Source organism: Lemur catta, chromosome 7 (genome assembly GCF_020740605.2).
Source record: "Lemur catta isolate mLemCat1 chromosome 7, mLemCat1.pri, whole genome shotgun sequence".
In the NCBI taxonomy this organism is placed as follows: Eukaryota; Metazoa; Chordata; class Mammalia; order Primates; family Lemuridae; genus Lemur; species Lemur catta.
In genome coordinates, this window is record NC_059134.1 from 62,794,182 (window position 1) to 62,817,488 (window position 23,307).

At 41.1% G+C, this 23,307-nt stretch overlaps 2 protein-coding genes across 3 annotated transcripts in view; both read right to left on the reverse strand.

Annotated features, from left to right (window-relative positions):
• Positions 1 to 3,168: 3,168 nt before the first annotated feature.
• Positions 3,169 to 5,794, reverse strand: MRPL17 (mitochondrial ribosomal protein L17). Its single transcript, XM_045557400.1, has 3 exons — positions 5,548 to 5,794; positions 5,195 to 5,263; positions 3,169 to 4,825 (listed from the first exon to the last, which is right to left on the reverse strand). Exons 1-3 carry the CDS (start codon positions 5,719 to 5,721, stop codon positions 4,538 to 4,540), a joined length of 531 nt encoding a protein of 176 aa, XP_045413356.1. The 5' UTR covers positions 5,722 to 5,794; the 3' UTR covers positions 3,169 to 4,537.
• Positions 5,795 to 10,812: 5,018 nt separating this feature from the next.
• Positions 10,813 to 23,307, reverse strand: part of LOC123642368 (interferon-induced very large GTPase 1-like) — a 35,816-nt gene continuing 23,321 nt past the window's right edge. Inside the window, exons 2-4 of one of the 2 annotated variants that reach the window (XR_006736443.1) lie at positions 21,047 to 21,165; positions 12,229 to 12,349; positions 10,813 to 11,052 (exon numbers count right to left, since the gene is read on the reverse strand). The gene's annotated coding sequence lies outside the window, so the exon portion shown is untranslated. Of the gene's footprint in view, positions 11,053 to 11,924; positions 12,350 to 21,046; positions 21,166 to 23,307 lie in introns of those variants that run through there. The other variant, XR_006736442.1, reaches the window with a different exon arrangement.

A 23,307-nucleotide genomic window follows, 5' to 3' on the forward strand; every position in this document is an offset into this window, starting at 1 on the left:
TTTAATTGCTGACAACTCCCAAATCTCTTTTCCCAGCAAAGACCTCTTTCCAAAGCTCCAGGTGCTCCCAGGCATCTCAAATGCAGCACATACAAAACTGAACTATCTTCCCTTTCTTTTATTCCTTCTGGGATAACAGAAGAAGATAAATATAGAAAATCTTCTGAAACCATTTTAAGGAAAAGTAATTAGAAATTAAGGGAGGACAATGCCATTAAGCTTTCAGTGACATCTGTAGGTACAGTTTTTGTGTTTTCCTCCCCTTGAAGTGAATACCAGTAAAATTTCTTTAATGCTGTGCTTTCCATACTGGGCTACACAGTGGTGTACTAAGGTATATGTGAACGCAAAGTGTAAACAAGGCCTGTCTTCCCAGGGGATCAATTTTGATAGAAGGTTGTGTGGTTGTGTGTGTGTGTGTGTGTGTGTATGTGTTGTACAATATTGAACTAGCAAGAACTAAAAATATGATTTTTATATTCAACAGATATAATGTGAAACAGAACACAAAATGTCAAAAAAGTTTAAACTATCCTCAAAATGGAAACACATAGACCAATTCTATTATTAAGGCATCTCAGATTTAACTACCTTATGTATGTCCCAGAGTTAAAGGGGAGCTACCCTAAGGCTATGCATTTAAGAGCACAGAGAGGAAAGCCTAAGGGTATGGATATTAGCCAGGCATGAACAATGGGGAATCAGCTTTGCAGGAAGTTGTTTTTCAGATGAAGGAGGAGAAAACAGGAGAAGGGAGGAGTTAGTGGGTCCAAAATGCAAAGTTAGGCTTAAGAATTCAGTATAGCACATTGATTCATTCAACAGATGAACATTTATAGATGTCTATTTTGTCTCATGTTCTTTACTGGGTGGTGGGAGAGGTGAATTAGATGTGTTCTTTGTCCTTAAGGAGTTTACCATTTAGTGCTGAGTGCCAAACAATATAATTATGCCATTGCTATAATGAAGAATGTATGGTGTGAAATTGGAACAGTGGAAAAGGAAACAAAGAAAACAATCCCATTTACAACAGCATCAAAAAGAATAAAATAGTTAAGAATAAATTTAATCAAGGAGAAAGATCTATACACTGAAAACTATAAGACTAATGAAAGAAATTGAAGAGGACATAAATAACTGGAAAAATACTTTGCATGCATGGATTGGAAGAATTAATATTATTCAAATGCCCATACTACTCAACGTGATCTACAGATCCAATGCAATCCATATCAAAATTCTAATGGCATTTTGCACAGAAAGAGAAAAAAAATTCTAAAATTCATATGGAAGCACAAAAGACACTAAAGTAGCTGAAACAATCTTGATTAAGAACAAAGCTAGATGCATCACCTTCTCTGATTTCAAACTATCTTACAAAGCTATAGTAATCAAAACAGTATGTACCATATTGTTTTCTAAGTACAGCATAAAAATAGACAGATAGATCAATGGAACAGGACAGAGAGCCCAGAAATAAACCATGTGTATGTGGTCAACTAATAGTGTGATGGTACACAAATTAATGTATTGAATTGCTTTCAGTAGCAATTAACAGAAAACACAGACTCAAATGGGAATAATCACCAAAAGATTATTTCAACATACCTAGGATTACAGTTTGGGAGCCCCAGGTGCTATAGTTTTAGTTGTCCTAATCTGCCATCCTCAGTGTCATCTTCAGCCCAAAACCAGTTCCCCAGTGGCACTTAGAATAACATGCCGACTTACTCTTATCCGGCAGAATAGAGCCTGGATTCTCTCACTGCCTCGAATTAGTGTAGGCCTGTCCAGCCCAAACCCATCAACAGCAAGGGGAGAGAAATACCATGATAGCTTTAGACTAATCTGGCGTGGATATTTGGGAACTAATCCACTGTAGAGAACTGTAATGCAATGTGGTACATGCAGTGTGATTATGGAAACATTGCAGAAGCACCTAGATTGACACAGTAATGACCTCAGGTGTGGGGATGGTCAGGGAAGCCACTCAGGAGATGCCAAATTTGGGTGTAAGTTACATAGGTAAAAAGGGAAAGGCTCTCCCCTCACAGAAGGTGGTAAGGAGACCTGAGCACAAGGAAACAACCAAAATGACTTTTAGGCTTCTGGAGCATAGAATTAGAGGCAAAGGAAGTACCCGGAGTACTGAGCAGATACCTGATCAAGGAGAGGAGTCAGGTTAAGGAATCTCGACTGTTTCCCATAGGAAATGAGTGACTAGAGGTTATCAGCAGGGCAGTAAGATGATCAGATTTCTATCACTACAGCTGCTGTGTGAAGGGAGGCAAGTTAGGAGGCTACTGCAGTAATCCAGGATAGAGATGTCTTGGATTTGATATTAGGGAGAGGTGACTGCAGATTTGAGAAACATTATGGAAATAAACTCAACATGATTTGTTAATTCCAATGTAGAATGAGTGGAAGAACACTGTCTCTGACTTTTCTAGTCATCTGCTTTAGCTACTGGGCTTATACTGTGCTAACTGTTAAGACTAAATTTGTTACCTTCTGAGAAGGGAGTGGCGTTACTTTTGTCAACCTTAAAGTAAATAACTGGAGCCCAAGACGGGGAACCTTTGAAAGTGGTGTGCTCTTGGGTCTGGAATGTATTAAACAGGGCCTAGATGGACTTGGGAGAACATTCCACCAACTGAGGTGAAAAGTTATTTGTGGGCCAGATTAGTAAAATTCCTGATACACTTTATTTTCCTTGTGTTATCCCTGAACCTTTAGCAAATGTTCTACGATTCATGTACTCTTATTTGGGCCAAAACATTAATGTGGATGCATTGGTCTTGAGGTCACTGTGGTAGTGGCCCATTAGCTTGTGAGTTCCTTGATGGCAGAGATCATTTCTTCTTAGCTCTGCATCCCTGGTATCTAGTCCAGGGCCTGACATATGCAAACATTTGATAAATGTTCTATCCACACTGCATAAAATGATGCTGGGGACTAGCAGATGCTTAATATGCATGTAAGGAACTGCTGAGAGCCCCAAAGTGAGATATATTTCTGGGGGCTAAGAGGAAACACTATGGGAACACAGCCATAATCCACCTATTGTGGTTTTAACTTTAAGGAAAGTGATTTCTCTAGGAGAAAGGGATGGCTCCTAGATATCTAAGTGGGGTGAATGTTCACAGTAAAGAAAGGAAGATGGATAAATTTGGGGGGGAGCATCAGACTTGCAGATTTATTTGATAAATGTTTTGAGTGTCCAGTATATGTCACTCAAAATCTAAGAGCTTTTGGCAGTAGTGTGAAGGACAAATTAGAGTAGACAAAAGAGATGGAGAGCCCTGATGGGAGTAGATGAGTCTCAGACTAGGGCAGTCAGCAAAACAGCACCAGAATAGTTCTGCCACAGAAACTCATGTCTATCTGATAGACCAATGATCCCTCTACCCTCACCCTGACTTATTATCTCAGACAATGTATGGGTTCAGTGGGCCTAATACACTCTGAAGGTGCAGCCTAAGATAAAATCTCTTCTTCCCACTTTACCAGGGATGTGGCAACTATCAGGGCCTCCTATCAAGTGTTCAGGCCAAGGGTGATGGCTCTTCCCAAGTCTTCCCAGGTCCACCACTCTAGTCAAGCCTGGCAGCCTGGCTGGGACAGGCCTGCCTTCAGAGTAATGAGAGGATGTAAAGGAGCTCCCTGCTTCTCACATACTCTGGCCATTCTGAAGCCGGATTTCCCTTTTCTGAGTTCCCACAGAGACCCAGATTTGGCGACAATAAAAACTTCCAGGAAATTCCCAGCAGGTTTAATTTCCTAACGCGCCTTTCACTTTGACCCTCTCACTCACCCCTCCCCCCACCAAGAGGAAGGAGCTTATCCTGGAGCCCAACATCCTCTGCTGAATGCCTCCACCCCTTTGACCCGGGTGGTGGAACATCTGAGTTCTTAGGTCCCCTACTCCAAGGTCCATTCAGGGGTTGAGGGGGGCACATGAAGGTAATGTGTGATGCTGCCCAGAAACAGAGGAATGGTTGTAGTATCCCCTAAAGCTTCCTAAGGTACTGGATTGTTTAAGGACGTTTCACTTGCAGATTTTCATTCCTTACTCCTGTTAGGAAATGCTCTTTAGGAAATCTCAGGGGCTCACTCTCTCTGAGACTAAATGTCAAAACACAATCACTTTTGGGAATCAGTTTAGAATGATAGGATACATGCCCCATCTAAGGTGGTATTAAGGAAAACAACTGTGCTACACAAAACCAACCCAAATCTAAGGACTGCAAACATTAAGCCATGAATTTTCTCCCAGGTAGACTTAGCATCTGGATAGTTCTCATTCTCCAGAAATCACAGGGGAAGGATTAAAAAAATCCAATTTATATACACTCATATAAGGAATTTTATCTATTGTGCAAACACAGGGCCACTGGCTCCCCAGAATGTCCTCAGCCCCATTAACATTGTCCATTTTACAACTAACTCTTAGCTCCAGTTCTTATCAGAGAGTAAAAGAGCTCCAAAGATCTGTGATCGTGGGCACCAATACGGGCTGTAGATCCTTCAGATCCAGTTAAATTCCTGGTGTTTGAGCTGTGTGGGAGCTGTGGACTCTTGCTCCTTGGTTCTGGGCGAGGTCCTGCCGCAGTCCCTGCAGCAGCTGATTTAGGAGTGTAAGGTTGCTATCTCTGCGAGGCAGAGGAAGGGGTGGGAGGCAGTTCCCTTTATACTCGATCACTGCCATCTTGGCTCGATCCTGCTCACTCCGATTTGGGATCTGCAGCATTCTTGTGTAGCCCCCATTCTGACCTTGGTACCGAGGGGCCAGTACTTGAAACAGCTTTGGGATCAAGTCCTTCTCCTAGAGGGAGAGAGTTATTCAGTAGACAGCAGAGTCAAGTCCAAGTGCAGAGGCATTTAACTTTCAACCACTCCCAAAGGTAAGATCTGTACATAGTACATATGTACTGTACACACCTGTACATAGACCTTTCCCAGCCCCCAATCTGGTAGGGTCAAAGTTACACAAAGGGGTCATTTATAGGCAGTTGTGCAGAAGCACATTCACATACAGTTTAACTAATTTAAGATATCGTTTGTAATTTAGTTCCTAACACTGGTCCATAAGTGAGCAACCTAGCTTAATTCCAGCCAATTTGTCTCCTCCAACAACCCGGTCCTCCACTGGGAGCAAAGGGTGTGATTTGGGAGGCAGAGAGGGTGCACTCACCGTGAGCCAGAAGTCCGCCATGCGCATGGCTCGTTCGTTGGTGTCTCCCAGCTTCCCATAGTCGATGAGCTGTGAGGACAAAACATCGAGGATCCAACCCGAGCAAGAAGCAGGGCGCCAATCTAATTTCTCTAATGCTGGATGGCAATTCATTCACTTAATCTAAGCCCCCTCCTACTCCGCAGGGCTAACCAGTCTTCCATTTGAGGTGCCTGAGGAGTGGCCTCAGGGTGCTAAGGGATTCAGACTTGCAGAAGAGTTTACTAGGGTGGTCCCACTCTCCTTCCCCAAGCAGCCGGACCCCGCCCGCTCAGGCCGGACCTGCGCGGTGACAGGGGGGCCCCGCTCCTCACCTTCTCAGCGTAGCCCCTCATCTCGTCCACGCGCGCCCAGGACGCCTCGATGCGTTCGTGCCGCACCAGTCCCGTGAGCAAGTTCCGCAACATGTGGATGCGGGACTCGGGACCAAGGCCCAGACGGCGAAATACGCGGCCGTGGGAGATGGCGGAGGCGACCGACAGCCGCATGTTTCCAGCTTCTGCCCGCCGCTAGGAGGCCGGAACTGGAAACTCTGGAGGGGAGGCCGAGCGGAGCCAATTTCAGAGGACGCATGCGCTGTAGGTCGGTGCGTGGTGGACGTGTTTGCGCAGGAGCGTCGGAGCCTGCCTCGTTGGCAATCTGGGGGAGGGCGGAGAAGAGGTGTGCTGACCTTTTCTAGAGGCGGAGAGCTGGGCCGGCTGCAGGCGCTGTGAACGCTCAGTGACAGGCCGGAGAACGAGGCGCCCCCTAGTGTGGGATAAGCGGGCTGTCGGGTCCCTCGTGTGCTGTGTCGGGCGACTTGGAGCATTTAGGGCGATGGGAAGCTCCGCCGCAAAGCCCGCCGGGAAAGTGAGTATCTGTGGGCAAAGACGCCGGAGGGGGTCGGGGTCCGGTGGGCTGACTGCCCTGCCAGGCCAGAGCAGTGGGAATCAATTTTAACAATGATTTTCAGTAGTAATGGTGAAATGAATAATAACCATGGCCAGAAAGGAAGCACAGATACTGAAAACTTCCTTTTGAAGTAATCATTCCAGTTAAAGAAAAAATGACAAGGCTAAAAGGAAAAGTAATGGATTAATAGCCTTAAGTTTCATCAGTGTATTTATTTTGAAAAAAGGGGAAAATGTACCTAAATATTTATGTTAAAGTATAGAACAATGGCATTATAGTTTGTTGTTGAGCCTTAACGCCTGCCAATTTACAATGACTGTCAAAATTGGTCCTTGTTAGGGGTTGAATTATATCCCCTTCCCCGCCAAAAGCTATGTCCAGTCCTAACCTGGAGTAACTCAGAATGTGGCCTAATTTGGAAATAGCATCATTGCAGATGTAATTAGTTAAGATGAGGTCATATTGGAGTAGTTATTGGGTGCCTAATCCAAAATGACTGGTGTCCTTATAAAAAGAATGAGTGTGAAGAGACACACAGGGTGAAGGTGACCGGGTAAAGAGAGACATGCAGGGAGAATGCCATGTGACCTTGAAAGCAGAGATGGGATTTATGCAGTTGCAAGTCAGTGAATGAACACCAAAGATTGCTGGGAAACATCTGCAGCTAAAAGAAAGGCATAGAACATATTGTTTTCCAGATCCCTCAGAGAGCATGACCCTGTTGCTGACACATTGATTCCTTACTTCTAAGTTCCTGAGCCTTGAGACAATACATTTCTGTTGTTGTAGGTCCCACAGTTTGTAATACTTTGTTATGGAATCCTTAGGAAATTAATTCACTCCTCACATGTTTATGTTCATGTCCACTGAACATGAGCATGTAAGGAGTGAATTAGTATAGATTTGTCACTCTGTCTTAGCTTATAGGTAACCAAAGAACAATTCTTTGTTAATTTTAATTTTGAAAAGTTTCTTCTTATGAAGCAACAGATATACAAATAGGAAAAGTAATAAACATATGGTTATGTTGGCAGAGATTTATACAAATCACACTTAATAAATTATAGAAATTACAGTACCATCTATGTCTTCTTTGGGAATAATTCTTGCAGCTTTCAATTGTCTTCGCAGTTGAAAAATTTCACTAAGATAGTTTTACCAGAAAATTTACCATAAATTTCTATTAATAAAAACTTGTGAAGATTTTCTTCTGCAAAACTCAGAGAAAATGAACATCAACACTGACAGTATTTGACCTATTGTTTTAGAAGGTGTGTCTACTTGGCGAAAACAACTGGAGCACAAATATTGTCCTTTTGACTTTGTCTGGCAATACAAGACCATCATCTCTTGTGTCTTCTGGCAGTCTTCAAAATTTGATTATTTTTTCTATGCCAATTTCCTTACATTTTGTTTCTGCAGAGTTACTGGCTTTCTGCACAATCTCTGTGGGCTGGTATTCAAGGAACAATTTTAAACCTTGATGTTTTACTGATTTCTATGCTGCTCAAGCCTTATTCTGTCTGTTTGCGGATATTTCTGTGTTCTGTTGGCCTCATCTGAAACTTCACATTAATTAAAAAAAACTGATAAAAGAAAAATCCCATATGACTACGATTGTTTTAAATCTACTGTTCTAAAAGCAGGAATATATTGTACCACAGGGATTGGAATGATGCAATGCACCTGAAGTGAACTTGAAAGATAATGCAGCTCTTACGAATTTATGTCCAAAGTAATATGTGTGGCATAGTTTGTGTAATTGGTAGTTCTCCAAGTTAACTTCCATGTAGAATAAAATATTTTTTAATGCATAAGTTTAAAAAGGTAGGAAATTGAAGGCTACATAGATATTATTGTAACTCAGCAGTAACTACAGCAATTGTGTAGGACTTAGATCAACAAAATAATTTTTTGGTGAGGGTTATTGTATCACTAACTTTGTCTAGAATGATGTAGACAGTGATAATTAAAATCAGACTGACTTTTGTTTTTTTTTTTATAATTTTAAAATTCTTTACAGACAATTCATCCACTTAGTCCTGCACCCGAGCCACGCTGCTCTGACTTCCCACCACTTGGTACCTATTGGCTCTGAGTATCCACCGGAGCCCCCAGGGAAGGTGCTCAGAATAGATCTGAGTATTCTGGTTGAGTCAGGACTGGGAGTAACTGATGAGAGTCCAGGTTGAACCCCTGAAAAAGTGTTGGTAGTGACCATAGTCAGTCTGGCAGGAGTGAGGAAAGTGGTCCCAGTCAATATTTTGGGAGGCAGCTGAAGAAGAAAGATCTTTAGCATAATTTTTGTCCATAACCTCTTTTGGGAGAAGGGATTGGATGTGCCCTCACCACTGCAGAGAACTCCTAAATGCCTGCATCCTAGTCTGTGGAAGCCTCTGTGAGCAGTGTTCTGGAAACCAGTAGAGGGAACTCTGCAAATGTTCAATCGTGGATTTAGTGTTGATGGTAGGAAGCAACTGTTGCTTGAACCCCAAACCAACTTTTGATTCTATCCCTAGAATCCTGAGTGTCTAGAAGTATCATAGGGACTGGACACCCCCCCACACACACACATACATTTTTCCCCCCTTACGTCAGGGTCTTAACCCCTCTCTGAAACCAATATTTTGGGAAGGATAGGACAAAGACATAACGTATCTCTAGTATCTAATGGAATGGTGCTCGTATCAGGCTCAGTTAAAAGTGAGTTGTTTTTTTTTTTACATCAGAGTCACTAGGATATAAAGGATAACAACAAGTTAAGACATCCCAAATGGAAACAAGAAACCTTGTAAACAACTGAACTTATGAAATAAGTCCTGAGCTATATGAAACTGAAGTTGAAGTGTTCTAGGGCACTAGAAGGACATGGAGTGTGGATAAAATCAGCATAACCCTCCATAATGATGTTTCACTCTGGAAATGGTGGCTAGCTGTGTCCAACTTGCCTTATTCATGTAGTGTTCTTTCCCCTTCTTGCCTCATTTCCTTGTATTATTATTAGTGAGATGAACTGCCTGCTGCTAAAACTATAAGGCCCTTCAAGGTCAGAGAGGGACTCTGACTCATGCATCCCATCTACTCTTTCCTTACCTCCACCCCCATGCTAGCACTGCCCTTTTCTAAGTCTTTCAATACAAGTTTGTAAAAAACAAAAAACAGAAGCAAAAAAAAACTTAAAAAAATAGAATTTTGATTTTTTGTGTGAATATTTTTTGATGATTTCACCACCTCTACTTAGAACAATTATTTATCCTCTCCTTTCTCTTTCATTTGCTAGATATTTATTGAGAATTTATGGTGTGGCTAAGCATATTGCTTGTCAGCCAAATTTTATCATAACTCAATGCCAAATATCTCATTAATTGTACTTCTGGATGGTATGTCTCTTTCTCTATGTCTTTTCACTCCTGGATCTAAGTTATTAAAAAGATCTCTCCAGCTCACTGCTTCCTATGAGCCTGAACTCAGACATGTCACTGAATGTACTATTTTTTTTTTTTTTGAGACAGAGTCTCACTTTGTTGCCCGGGCTAGAGTGAGTGCCGTGGCATCAGCCTCGCTCACAGCAACCTCAAACTCCTGGGCTCAAGTGATCCTCCTGCCTCAGCCTCCCAACTAGCTGGGACGACAGGCATGCGCCACCATGCCTGGCTAATTTTTTTCTATATATACTTTTAGTTGTCCAGATAATTTATTTCTATTTTTAGTAGAGACGGGGTCTCGCTCAGGCTGGTCTCGAACTCCTGACCTCGAGCGATCCACCCGCCTCGGCCTCCCAGAGGGCTAGGATTACAGGCGTGAGCCACTGCGCCCGGCCTGAATGTACAATTTTTAAACCATCTGATTTGCTTCTGCTTTGGGTCCTTTCTCTCACCCTAGCTGATATATATCTTCAACACTAGAAATTGGTTCTTTTCTTTATACCCAACTTAATCTATTTTGAACAAGATACAAATTGGACAATAGATGCATCCAAGGAGACAGTAGCTATAAACTGGATCCATTAGGGAGAGCCCTGCTGATCTTCCAGTCCAAGTTTTCTTAACAGTTTTTTTCTGTATGCTTTTAAACCAATTCTGACCAATCCTAGTCTTCTGAAAATGATGTTTTAAATGCATGAAATAAAATACAGAGGATTACAAAGGAAACCAATTATGTTGTTATTGAAATATTTTTTTTTTTTTTTTTTTTTTTTTTTTGAGACAGAGTCTCACTTTGTTGCCCGGGCTAGAGTGAGTGCCGTGGCATCAGCCTAGCTCACAGCAACCTCAGACTCCTGGGCTTAAGCGATCCTACTGCCTCAGCCTCCCGAGTAGCTGGGACTACAGGCATGAGCCACCATGCCCGGCTAATTTTTTTTTGTATATATATTTTTAGTTGGCCAGATAATTTCTTTCTATTTTTAGTAGAGACAGGGTCTCACTCTTGCTCAGGCTGGTCTCGAACTCCTGACCTCGAGCGATCCACCCGCCTCGGCCTCCCAGAGCTAGGATTACAGGCGTGAGCCACCGCGCCCGGCCTGAAATATTTTTTAAATATCTTCAAATTGCTGACATATCTGTTGTTTTGCTAATTCATTAAATAAAAGGATCTAGTGGTGAGTTTAATAAGTACTGTAATATTTTAAAGTAATGGTGAACATAATGATATTTTGAAGTATATACAACAATTGTAATATAATACCAAAATATGGATGATTTCTACTGGAGAAGAATCACTGCTACTAATACTGTTGTGCTTTGCTGCTTACATAGAAATCAAAGAAAATGTTACATCTCAGTCACAGGTCAGTGAAAGTAAATGTATATTTTTTTCCATCCAAGTTCATGGACCTCCTGAATTATTCATTGACTCCTTGGGTGTCTGTGACCTCCAGGTTAAGAACACCTGAGCTATGGTGCAGGTGAGGAAACTGAGGAAAGTGCCTGTGGAAAAAGTGAAAAGAGGTTCTATTCTTGGAAAGGGATGAACTGCATTTGAATTTAAATGTAGCTCAGTAGTGAGTTTAAAGTCAGTATCTCTACCCTACTCATTTCTTTCATTCATTCAATAAGTATGTTGAAACTTACTATGCACTATGCACTGGACTAGCCATTGGGCATTCACTGGACACTGTTCTTATAAGGCATATAATTCTAGTGGTGAGTGAAACATTAACAGATATATATAAGTGGGTTTATATACTTAGAAAGGGACAATATAGATTTTTGTGGGAATATACAATGAAGGAAATTTAAGCTGTGTAGTTCAGTATGTCAAGGAAGGCTTCTCTGAGGAAGTGATGTCTAAGCTGAGACCTAAAGGTAAATAGGAGCATGATCAGATTTGCTCTTTAAATACAGTCTTGGGCTACATAATGACATGTTTCAGTCAGTAATGGACTCCATATATGAAGGAGGTCCCATAAGATTAAAATACTATATTTTTACTGTACCTCTTCTATGGTGAGATATGTTTAGATACACAAATACTTGCCATTGTGTTATAGTTGCCTACAGTATTCCGTACAATAACATGCTCTACAGATTTGTAACCTAGGAGGAATAGGCTATACCATAGAGCCTAGGTGTATAGTAGGCTCTACCATCTAGGTTTCTGTAAATACACTCTATAATGTTTGTGCAACGACAAAATTGCGTAATGATGCATTTCTCAGAACATATCCTTGTTGTTACGTAATACATGAGTATATCTCTTTAGCTTAAGCTGTGGAAAATGGGTGGAGGGAGCAAGAGTAGGGTCAGGGAAGAGTTAAGAAGCATTTGTGGTAATGCGGATAAAATATGGTGACTTGGAAGAGATGGGCATTCATTTATTCATTTGACAAACATTGAATACTTGCAGGATCCCTACAGGAAACAGATGACACATTCAAATTATGTAAGATGTGGATTGGATTCAGGAAAGCTAACACAAACAATTGTGCAGGGCATTGGGGAAGCAAGGTTGGAGCCATTACCACCTTTAGGCCTGAAGGGTCAAGGAAGAGTGGGAAAAAATTCCCTGGGGAAGGGGAAGCTGGACAGGGTAGGTGTATGGTAGTGGCGATGCTTGGGGAGGGAAGGAAGTGTGAGAAGGGACCTGGGAGAATCAGAACTCACTCTCCTTTCTCCTTTTGATCATTTGCTGGTCCTTCCCTGTAGCCTCACTCATGCAGAAACCAGAAGGCAATGTAGCTCAGTTTCAGGGCACAGAACAGGACACAGAGGATGGCGAATATATCTGGGGAAGCAAACAGAAAATATCCCACACAAACAATGAAAAAAGTGTACCAAGTCTCTACATTCATAGGGCTTATATTCTAGGAAAGCTGTCTTCAAACTGAAGTATGCAGACCCCTGGGGGTACATAATGACTTTCTAGGAGACACACTTGTATGGGTAGTTTTACAGTAATTTCTTCCACGTCTTCAACATCCATACACCTCTTTTCCAAAATTGATCTTGGGAATATGTCTAGTAGAGATAGCATTTTTGTTCTTCTTTTTTACTTCCCATTTCCCACTGACCCTTCTCTCATGTTAAGAAAGAAAGCCATTCATTTTGCCCATCTTGAATCTTATTTTGGTACATTGTTCTGAATGAAAAATCCAGGGGGTCAAACATAGGAAAAAATCAAAATATTGCTGTAAGAGAAGTGGAAGGGACCGTGTGAAGTGCCTCTGCTAACTGACACCTCACTGAAATTGTCAGAAATGAAAACCATGGGTCCATGATACCAAAGTCAAGAGATATCCCATGGAAGAAGAGGTCCCAAGCCCCTAGTGGATGGACCAGCCTTTAGGGGAATCTAAAAAGTGTTTGTTTAAAGAGAAGGGAAAAATGAAAATGTTGATATTTTTGCTAACATTTGATTATTCATTTTCTCTATAGGATAGAGGGACAACTCCTTTGGATTTCTTCAGGCTATCACCTGTTTTGTTGATCTGTCTTGCTGCTGGGTTTGTCATCTTGAACCTTGTTTGGTGCAAGTATTTCTGCATATGATTTCTAAATGTACAGAAGTCAGTCTCTCAGATCACCTACTGAGTGCAACTAATAGCTCTGCACACAGAGGTCCCATGTTTCTTCTCTAACCCAGCCCATTGTGTACAAGGCCATAGTCCATTTCACCTTGTCAGTCCTCACTATTGTAGTTTTTGCTTATAACTTCTTTCCACCTGGTAATCTATTGTTGCAAATACAGTGTCAAAGCTTTACAATGGCATACATAAATATAAGCCTCCCATCTAAAACATCACCCCAATTCAGCAGGAAGTAGCACAGTGACTACATCACCCCTCTTCCCATAGTTATGGAAGGGTAAAATTGACAGTGGGGAATATGTAACAGAGAGAATGGGATGGAAAGGGGTAAAAATGTTTTCTGTGTCCTAAAAACCCCTCATCTTTTGTGAGAACTAAAACCTACATCCCTGCCTCAGGCCAGTGGTTGGGAGGAGCAGCGACATGTCCTTTATTCTTTGTGCCACAGGAGATGGCTCACGGGAATTGCCCAGGTGGAGGTCACAAGATTGTCTTAGCCAAAGATGGGACTATGGGATTGATCAGAACCTGTAAAAGCTCTGCACCTCTGCTCAAAAACAGGACGTTGGTACTTTGAGATGGGAGTCTGCCAACCTCCTCATTTGCTGGCAAATTAATAAACTCCTCTTTCCTTCTCCTCAAAAAAAAAAAATTGGTATATGTGAAGCCTCCTTTTCCATGCTTACTCTGTTAAGGGTTAAATGTGACATTAGAAATGGTATTTTTTTCTCTTCTGAATCTTGTTGTAGAAAAAAAAGAAAAAAATGATATTTTGGGTTCATGATAGAATATACTGAAATCAGATATATTGTAGTAAGGAGAGCAAGAATAGTAATTTTTCTTTGATGGCTTCATCTCTTTTAACTCCTGACAATTGTTAAAACCAAGAATTTTTCCTAAAGGAGAGTCCTATTAAGAAAATCATAGAGATTATTAGTAAGAAATATTGAAGGTGATACTGTCTAATTTTATCCATATGACAAATTGATGGCAACATCATGTACTATATCTGTTTTAGAATTAGGATATTAAAGATTTATAAAAATCATGCTGGGAAATAAAATGTTTTACAATGTGCATCCTCTATGCATTTACATTAATTTCAGTAATGAGAAAAAGTTTAATGAGTATTTTCATTCACTTAGGTCTCAGTTGCATATTTCACATTTCAAAAATTAAGAGAAAATTTTATGTTTATTCCAACAGTTTAATGTTGCATATAAGAGGAAAAGTAATATATATTGTTGAAAGTAAGTTAGTCATGAACATTTATTCAGCTGCATGGGAAAAACATTTTCTTTTTTTTAAAACCAGCTTTATAGAGGTAAATTTGCATAGTATAAATTTCTTTCGTTAGCTTTTGATAAAGGTTTGGGTCATGTAAATACAGATTATTTTTTAAATCTGGCTAAAGTCTGTCACTGTCACTCTTCCACTAATTATCTGATCATTTATTCATTTCTACCATCTATTTAAGAGTTTTCTTAAGTAGATTAGTTTTACTTGAGTAAGTTGTTAATAGTGTAAACAATGCCTTCAACAAAAATCATAAATACACTTTTTAATGTACTTCCTGTACTTCCAAGTGACCTGGTACCTTTTGTTTTTGCTGTTGCTCTTCACTGAACCCAGTCACATTTTAGCATTGAGTATTTTATTCATCTAAAGATAAGTGAACTAATTGAAAAAATTTGCCCTATCCACATCTTTTGGAGATGTATTTTATTTTATTTTATTTTATTTTATTTATTTATTTATTTATTTTATTTTTTTTTTTTTGAGACAGAGTCTCACTCTGTTGCCCAGGCTAGAGTGAGTGCCGTGGCATCAGCCTAGCTCACAGCAACCTCAGACTCCTGGGCTTAAGCGATCCTACTGCCTCAGCCTCCCGAGTAGCTGGGACTACAGGCATGAGCCACCATGCCCGGCTAATTTTTTTTGTATATATATTTTTAGTTGGCCAGATAATTTCTTTCTAGTTTTAGTAGAGACGGGGTCTCACTCTTGCTCAGGCTGGTCTCGAACTCCTGACCTCGAGCGATCCACCTGCCTCGGCCTCCCAGAGCTAGGATTACAGGCGTGAGCCACCGCGCCCGGCCTGGAGATGTATTTTAATACAAACTTTACTCTTTTTTTTTTCCAAACATTCGTTCTGACTCCCAGGCTGGAGTGCAGTGATGTGATCTTGGCTCACTGCAACCTCCTGGGCTCAAGCAGTCCTCCTGCCTCAGCCTCCCAAGTAGCTGGGATTATAGGATCAAGCTACCACACCCTGCTGAAAGTTTTACTGTTTGTGTTTAAGAATTATTTGTCACAAATTTGTGAAATTCTTTGTTTTGTTTAGTTGTGTACTAAAAACTGAAATGATATCTGAACCCATAAGAAATCACGTGAAATTTAAATTTCCAATTTATATACCCATTTTGTGGCAGAAGTCATATATGCAGCAGTTACAACTGAGAAAAGGCTTGCATACAGAATATGTAAAGAACTCTTATAAAATCAACACAAAATAAAAAGAGGCAAAAGATTTGAGCAGACACTGTATAAATGTGAATATCCAAATAGTCAATAAAGCATGAAAAATGCGTAACTTTGTTATTAATCGGGGAACTGCATACCTAAACCATATTGAAATAGTGCTGTATACTCCAGCATGGCCAAAATTTAAAAAGACTGATAAAACTAAGTGTTGGTGAGTGCGAGAATCAACTGGAATTCTCATACATTGCTGATAAGGGCATAAATTGGTATAGACACTTTTTAAAAACTGGCTGGTCGTCTCTACTGGAGTTGCAAATGTGTATATGGTATGACCCAGCAATTCTACTCCTAGCAATGGAAATGTGTGTTTATGGTAATGGTCATGGTGTTTGGTAACACCAAAGACATATGCAAAAATGCTTGTAGCAATACTATTTAAAACACCCCCAAGCTGGAAACAACCCGATGTTCATAAGCATAATGGATAAATACATGTGAGATGGTCATATGATGGAATTTTATACAACAATGAAAATGAGCTAATAGAGCTCCACATAGTAAAATGGATAAATCTTAAAATATAGTGTAGAATGAAGGAAGTTAGGCACAAAACATATATATTGTATCCAACTGCCTGTTCAAAAACAGAACTAATCTATGGTGTTAATCTGCCATTGGGAAGTAGAGAGAAGGTAGAGTGGTGGGAAGAAGGCAGAAGGGGGAAGTTGTCAGGTGTTGGTAATGTTGTATACTTTGACCTAGGTGATGGTTACTGTAGTATGTTTGCTTTGTGATACATCCATTGAGCTGTACATGTACAATCTCTGTAATTTTTTTAGTGTAACTGTTATATTCTGGTTTAAAAAAGTAAAAATAAAAGATTAGCTCATCTTTTATAGCTGTCTGAATCATTGAGAGTTATTCTCCCTTTCAGTGTGATATTGATAAATAAAGGGCTGCCAAAATTGTCCACATCCTAATCCCTGGAACCTGGGAATATATTACCTTATATGGCAAAAAGGACTTTACAAATGTGATTAAATTATCAATCTCAGAAATGAGGACATTATCCAGGTGGGCCCAATGTAATCACAAGGGCCCAGTGTAATCACAAGAGTGAGGCAGTAAGGTCAGTGGTAGAATGGCACAGCAAAAACCTTGATAGGCCACTGGTGGCTTTGAAGATGGAAAGAAACCATCAGTCTAGGAATACAGCCAGTTTCTAGAAGCAGGAAACGGCAAGAAATGGATTGTCCCCTAGAGCCTTTAGAAGGAATAAAGTCCTACCAAGACCCTTTTTTTAACCCTCTAAGATGTAATTTTGGATTTTGACCTCCAGAAGTGTAAGATAAATCTGTTGTTTTAAGCCACCAAGTTTGTGTTAACTTTTTATAGCAGGAATAGGAAAGTCACATAGTGGGTTGCGCATAATAGATACTGTGTGAATGTGTATCAAGTGAATGGTCAAGCTTCCAGAATGTCTGATTCATAATTATGATGAAGGAATTTTAGAAATCAATGAAGGTGTTTCTGTCTGTGAGAATTCAAGACCAGTATAATGTGGTGTGACCAGGCAGTTTTCTTCTAGTCTCTCTCCTGCTAATCTTCAAGCCTCAGACTTTCCAGACCAAAGGTCTGGAGGTTAAGTGAACAAAGCATAGGCTTTGTACTCATCAGACAACAAAATTGGGGATGAAGATGTCATGATTAGGGTTTCTCCTTAGTTCATCTGAGGCATTAATTTGTCCAGAGGGAAGTAAAATTCTTTACAAAGGAAAAGTAGAAAGCAATAAGACTCAGGTAATGCTAGTCTTTTTTTTTTTTTTTTTTTTTTTGAGACAGAGTGTCGCTTTGTTGCCCTGGCTAGAGTGAGTGCCGTGGCATCAGCCTAGCTCACAGCAACCTCAAACTCCTGGGCTTAAGCAATCCTCCTGCCTCAGCCTCCCGAGTACCTGGGACCACAGGCATGCGCCACCATGCCCAGCTAATTTTTTCTATATATATTTTAGTTGGCCAGATAATTTCTTTCTATTTTTAGTAGAGATGGGGTCTCGCTGTTGCTCAGGCTGGTCTCGAATCCTGACCTCGAGCGATCCACCAGCCTCGGCCTCCCAGAGTGCTAGGATTACAGGTGTGAGCCACTGCGCCCGGCCAATGCTAGTCTTTTGACATCCAAAATGGATTATGCCATGTATCAACTATAGCAGCAGTCCCCAACCTTTTTGGCACCAGGGACCAGTTTCCTGGAAGACAATCTTTCCTCGGACCGGGGGCAGGGGGATGGTTTTGAACAAATTCTCTTAAGCACACAACTTCCATCTGGCGCATGTGCAGTTTACAGTAGGGTTTGTGTCCTATGAGAATCTAACGCCCCGCTTATCTGACAGGAGGCAGAGCTCAGGCAGTGATGCCAGCAATGGGGAGCAGCTGTAAATACAAATGAAGCTTTGCTTGCTTGCCCGCTGCTCACCTCCTGCTGTGTGGCCTGGCTCCTAACAGGCCATGGATCAGTACTGGTCCACGGCCCGGGGTTTGGGGACTGCAGAACTATAGAATTCAGTCACAGAAACGTAGCACATCATGGTCAGGTAGAGGGAGGCCCTGGGGCTTAACTTTACAAAGATGCCCTGAGATTTTACGTGGTGTGGGTAGTCAATTGAAACCCAGTGGGTAGGCCTACTATGGCAGAGTGAGTTGACTCAACCTTAAAGTGGTGTACACTGCTGGACCAACTGGTGGGGTGGAGGATGTGGCAGCAAACTCAGGGTTCTGCAGCTAGCAGAATCAAATCCCTGGTACAGCATCAGCAACTCAGGAACATTGTCCCTACCAGAGGTATAGACCCCATGTTAACTCACCAGCTCAGCACTGGTGTCCTGCAGAACGCTCAACTAGAGGGAGAAAGGACACTGCTCCAGAGACCAGCAGATGGAGCTGACACAACATAAAAAACCAGCCTGAGGCTAGAGTCCCTTCTCAGTGCCAGGAGATTACATAAACCACACTCTTGCCACCATACATTGAGGGGAGAAGTAATGGAAGGATTGGGTCTCTGAGTGATCAAGCATTATTTTATCCAGTAGAGACGGAATACTTCTTAAAAGTATATTTAAATTGTCAGATAAATAAAACTGTCACATAAGTTAAACTAGATTGAACCTTTAGTTACTTTTTTTTTCCTGCTAACCAGTAGATGGGGATCTGGGAAGGATATCAGATCATAGACTGAAATAAAGAGAGTAGCCTGTTCCTGTACATCATCTACATTGTAGTGTAAGCCTTAGAATTCATCCCCAATAGCCCTTCTGCAAAGTCATTGAGATTTCTCTTTGGATAAGGTTTTCAGAAGAGGAAAGAGAGCATCACAGAAGTGCATATCAACTTGCCTTTCTTCCTCTCTCCTGTCTTTCCTATCGCTGTTTCCTGATCTGTCTTTGAGTTTGGGAAGTTGGAGGGAATTTGAACTTGAATCCTTGGTCCTCTTTCTCCTATGTGATTCTTCTTTCTCTTTTGGAGAATGCTCTTCAGGCAGGCAAGTTAATAGTTAAATATCCCTATTCAGCAAAACTTTACTGAGAGTTCGGTAAGTGCAAGACCTTGTGATCAATAAAGGGTATATAAAGAAGAAAAAGCTGGTCCTGGCCTGCACACAGGGAGCAGTGGAAATAGGCATGTAAACAAATGATTATTGTAAGTGCTGTAGCTGAAGAAGAAGAAGCCGAGGCTAACTTTTATCCTGCCTCTTTCTAGGCCCATGTCTGTGAGGACATCCCTGACTTCCTCCAATCAGTTATCCCTCCATCTTTTGCCAACTTTTCCGCCTAGCATTTCCATGCCACTTAATCATATTTTATTCTGTTCTCTGTTCACATTCTTTCCACAAGTTTGTGTACATCTTTGGAAGATCTATGTTTAATTCACTCAGTGAATTCCTGGGTCCTGGCAAAACTGTCAATACATAGGAAATGTTGAGTGTGAGAAAATATCAATGTTGAGCTCTGTAAAGATGTATATTCAAATATTTTAATCACAGTGTTACTTATAATAGTGAAAATTTAGGAACCTAGTTGCCTGCCAGTAGAGACCTGGTTAGGTACAGGCAAAGGAATATTATGTAGACATTAAAATTAATTATTAAGTTATACCAATATTTGTTGACCTGGAAAGATCTCCACAGTAGATTTTGAGTGCAAAAGGAGATTATAGGAGAGCATATACCATATACATTGCCATGTATGCAAACTGTACATATTTAAGTGTGTGTCCATATGTCTGGATGGATGGTCATTAAAATGTTTGCAGAAGTTAATCTGAATGGTGGAATTTTATGTTTTTAATTCCCTTTTTTATATTTGTCAACATTTTTTTGTGGGAGGAAGACTGATTAAGGAACTTTATTATAGAAAATGAGTGCATCTGATGTCCCCAAATACATTTGTGACCAGAACAGATACACAAGAGACACAGACAATAGTTACTGCATCATAGCCTTGTTCTTTCCAAAGGATAAAATGCCATTCAAGAATGGGGTGGGGGGGTTGGAAGAGAGAGGTAGTTAGAGGAAGCAAATGCTATTGTTTTGATTTTTAAAAAAAGCAACAGGTTGGCACTGCAAGAAGACATACAAGGGGCCCACAAATCAAGCTAAACCTAAGCCTTAGATGGTGACATCATGCCACTTATAGCGTCTCAGAGAAGCTACAGGGCATTATTCCATTAGAGGAGCAATCTTGTGGTGGTGTGAAAACCTTAAGAGCAGTGGTCTTGCTGCAAGCAGCTAATAGGCCAAGTGGCCTCAACTTGAGAGTCACCCGCCTCCAGTCTTTGCCCTTCTCTGGTTGGTACGTCTACTTACAACTAGATAGAGGGGCAGCACTTAGCCAAAAACCACTCCCGTGGCTACAAGTTGAGTTTCTCTTCCATATTTGATAAGGCTGGGCATAGCTCCCAAATCTTGGCATGGTACATCATGTACTGGGAAGCAGAAGCTTTAGCCTAGAATTCCAAGTAACAAGGGCATGACTGGAGCAGGAGGGGCAATTCAGGAACAAGGGTCTGGGCAAATCTCACAACCAAGAGTTTTCCAATTAGTGGTCATTTTCTAGAAGAGCTAGAGAAACACATTTAGGAAAACAGCTCTGATGTGAGACGAGCTGGCTCTGAGTATACAGAGATTGAGCTGTGACCGTGACCATGATTATGACCATGACCATGACCTGTACCCATCCAGGACCTGACAGGGCGGAGAGAACACCGCCTCCAGACACACAAGGTTCCACATAGTGAATTTTAAGAAAAACCTGCCTTCTCCTAAAATTAATATTATATAATACCACGAAAACACTCCCATGTGCTTCATAGCCTCAAACATATACATCCAAGTATTAACGCTGGGCAATACTAACACTCACCCGCAACATAGTACTGCATCCTCCATTACTATAGGCAGCAAAGGTGTATGTTCATATCAGCCTTCAGAATGGTATTAATATCACCACTTGCCACTGTGGCCATCTCCGCTCTCCCCAACCTGGACGAAATGTTACACCATTCACTAATACAGCCACTGAAACACAAACCAAACTCCTTCCAATTTAAGAACATTGAACAACAATCTACATTTCCTATAAATGAGTTCAAATAATAAGTAGGCCACTCTACTTTCCATAATACATTTAGTGCTTAGAAATGCTTGATTTCATCCGCCTGACTTATAGCTCAGGTGACCCAAGATGGAGCCTATAATCTCCCTTGGGGTGTCTGGTGTTTGAAGGAGAAAAGCAGGAGCAAAAAACGGATATTGTCCCCTACCGCACCACCCCACCCCACCCACCCTCCTTGGGGTCCAGGAGACATAACAGCAGGTTAAGTCCTCCTCGAAGGTTGAGCACAACAAATAACATTCCATTATATGTGTTGGGGGCGTGGGAGTGTGAAGAGGAAAAATAAGGTCTGAATTTTTGACGTATACTCTGAAAGATGTTTTGGCTGTTTAACAATACATTTGGCCCCCAAAATGGGGGTGGAGGGAGGATAAAATGTTAAACCTACACAATCTTAATCCTAACTGTACACCTTTCTGCACCTCTGAAGGCTGCTGAACCTTGCCTGTGTCCTTATCTCAACTCCTACATTCAATAGTTTAGACTTCATCTTAATGCCATTCAGACACAAACAAAATCACACGGTAGCTTCAGATAGCCCTCTCCCTCATCTCAGCCCCAAGCAAGCTGGCCGTGTCGAGTAAAAGAGAAGTTACCACACTATAGAGCGGCTAGTCTGCAAATGCAGTGGAGTGGGGGTTGTTTCACTGCTAGACTGTTCAAATAGAGAACGGTTTTAAAAATGAAGTACTGTTTATTTAACTTCAAAAACATTTCAGCATTCTAAACATACAAAAAAAATAACAGAGCATTGCAAACTTGTTTAAGTACAAAACGTTCTTGAACTTTCATTCATGCAGTGGCTCTTTGCTGACAATGAGGTGTTGTACAATTTTTTGCAGAAACAGTTTAAAAACTATAGCCCTTAACTAAAAAAAAAGAAAAATCCAAACACTCCTCATGCCAGCTGAACCCCTCCTTGCTCTTTGTCCACAGCTAAGAATGGCAGCAGAAAGCTATGTCACTACATACAAAAACAAGACAGTCTAAAGCTAAATGGATGCCCACCACAGTGTCAACAGGTCCGGCCTCACAGGGCACACCTTGAGCTACAGCCCCTCCCGAAGAGGCATTTTTCCCCACAGCCCCTCAAGCAAGGAGCATCAGGAGTTTGTCTTGGTGGTTTTGTTCTTTTTACAAACTATAAGTATGTAGTATACCTAGAGTTTGATAACTCAAGATTTCTAGCCAATAACCATATAGTTAACACCACCTTACAAATTAAAAAAAATCCCAGAACATCTTTAAATGCCTTCTTACACCAACGGCATAGTGCACAGAGTGAAGCGAACAGGAGAGTGCCTCTTCATTTTAAAAAATGTTTGGAAATATGTACAACTTTGATACAGTTTCAAGGTGCTCCAGACACCCATGGTCACTTCATGTAAACCACTAACAATTTCTAGAGTACTTTGAGACTACATTATGATCCTGATCAAATTTTGTAATTAAACCTAAATGAGAGCAATAGACATTTCTCAATAAGATGTCTCAATTATGACGTTCCCCTACTCTAAGGTATTCACAAGGAGACAAACAGTTCCCCCCTTCTCCTCTCTTCCTCTTCCCCTCCTCTCCCTCTCCTCCTCTCCTCCCTCCTCCCCTTTCTCCTCTTCCTCCTCTTGCTCTTCCACCTTTTCCAGTACAACCTTAGTGGGACATTTTATGACATCAGACTTTCCTTTAGACTTAGAGTCAGCAACAGTTTTCTCATATATTTCTTCAGCTTCACTGCCTTAGTGATATAAGGCTGCTTTTCACCGTCACTTAAGTTATTCCACAACTCCAATAGAGATGCCAGGGTTTGTGGGTTTGATCTTGGGGCAGGATTCTGAACAGAACAGGAAGAATCCAGTCGGTGTTTTTTGGAAGGCATTAGAGCCCTTCTTCTTGCCTCCCTTAGCTGGTCTATAATCTTTCATTTCTTTTTTCTTTTCCTTTTTTTTTTCAGTGTTATTTGCATTTATTTTATGTTGCATCTATTCCCATGCCATAAGTTTTTGTTTCTT

Coding starts and splice junctions, on each gene's coding strand:
- MRPL17 (XM_045557400.1), bottom strand. CDS start 5,721: ATGCGGCTGTCGGTCGCCTCCGCCATCTCCCACGGCCGCGTATTTCGC. Junction 5,264..5,547: donor TGAGGGGCTACGCTGAGAAG/GTGAGGAGCGGG, acceptor TTGTCCTCACAG/CTCATCGACTATGGGAAGCT. Junction 4,826..5,194: donor TGGCGGACTTCTGGCTCACG/GTGAGTGCACCC, acceptor CTCTCCCTCTAG/GAGAAGGACTTGATCCCAAA.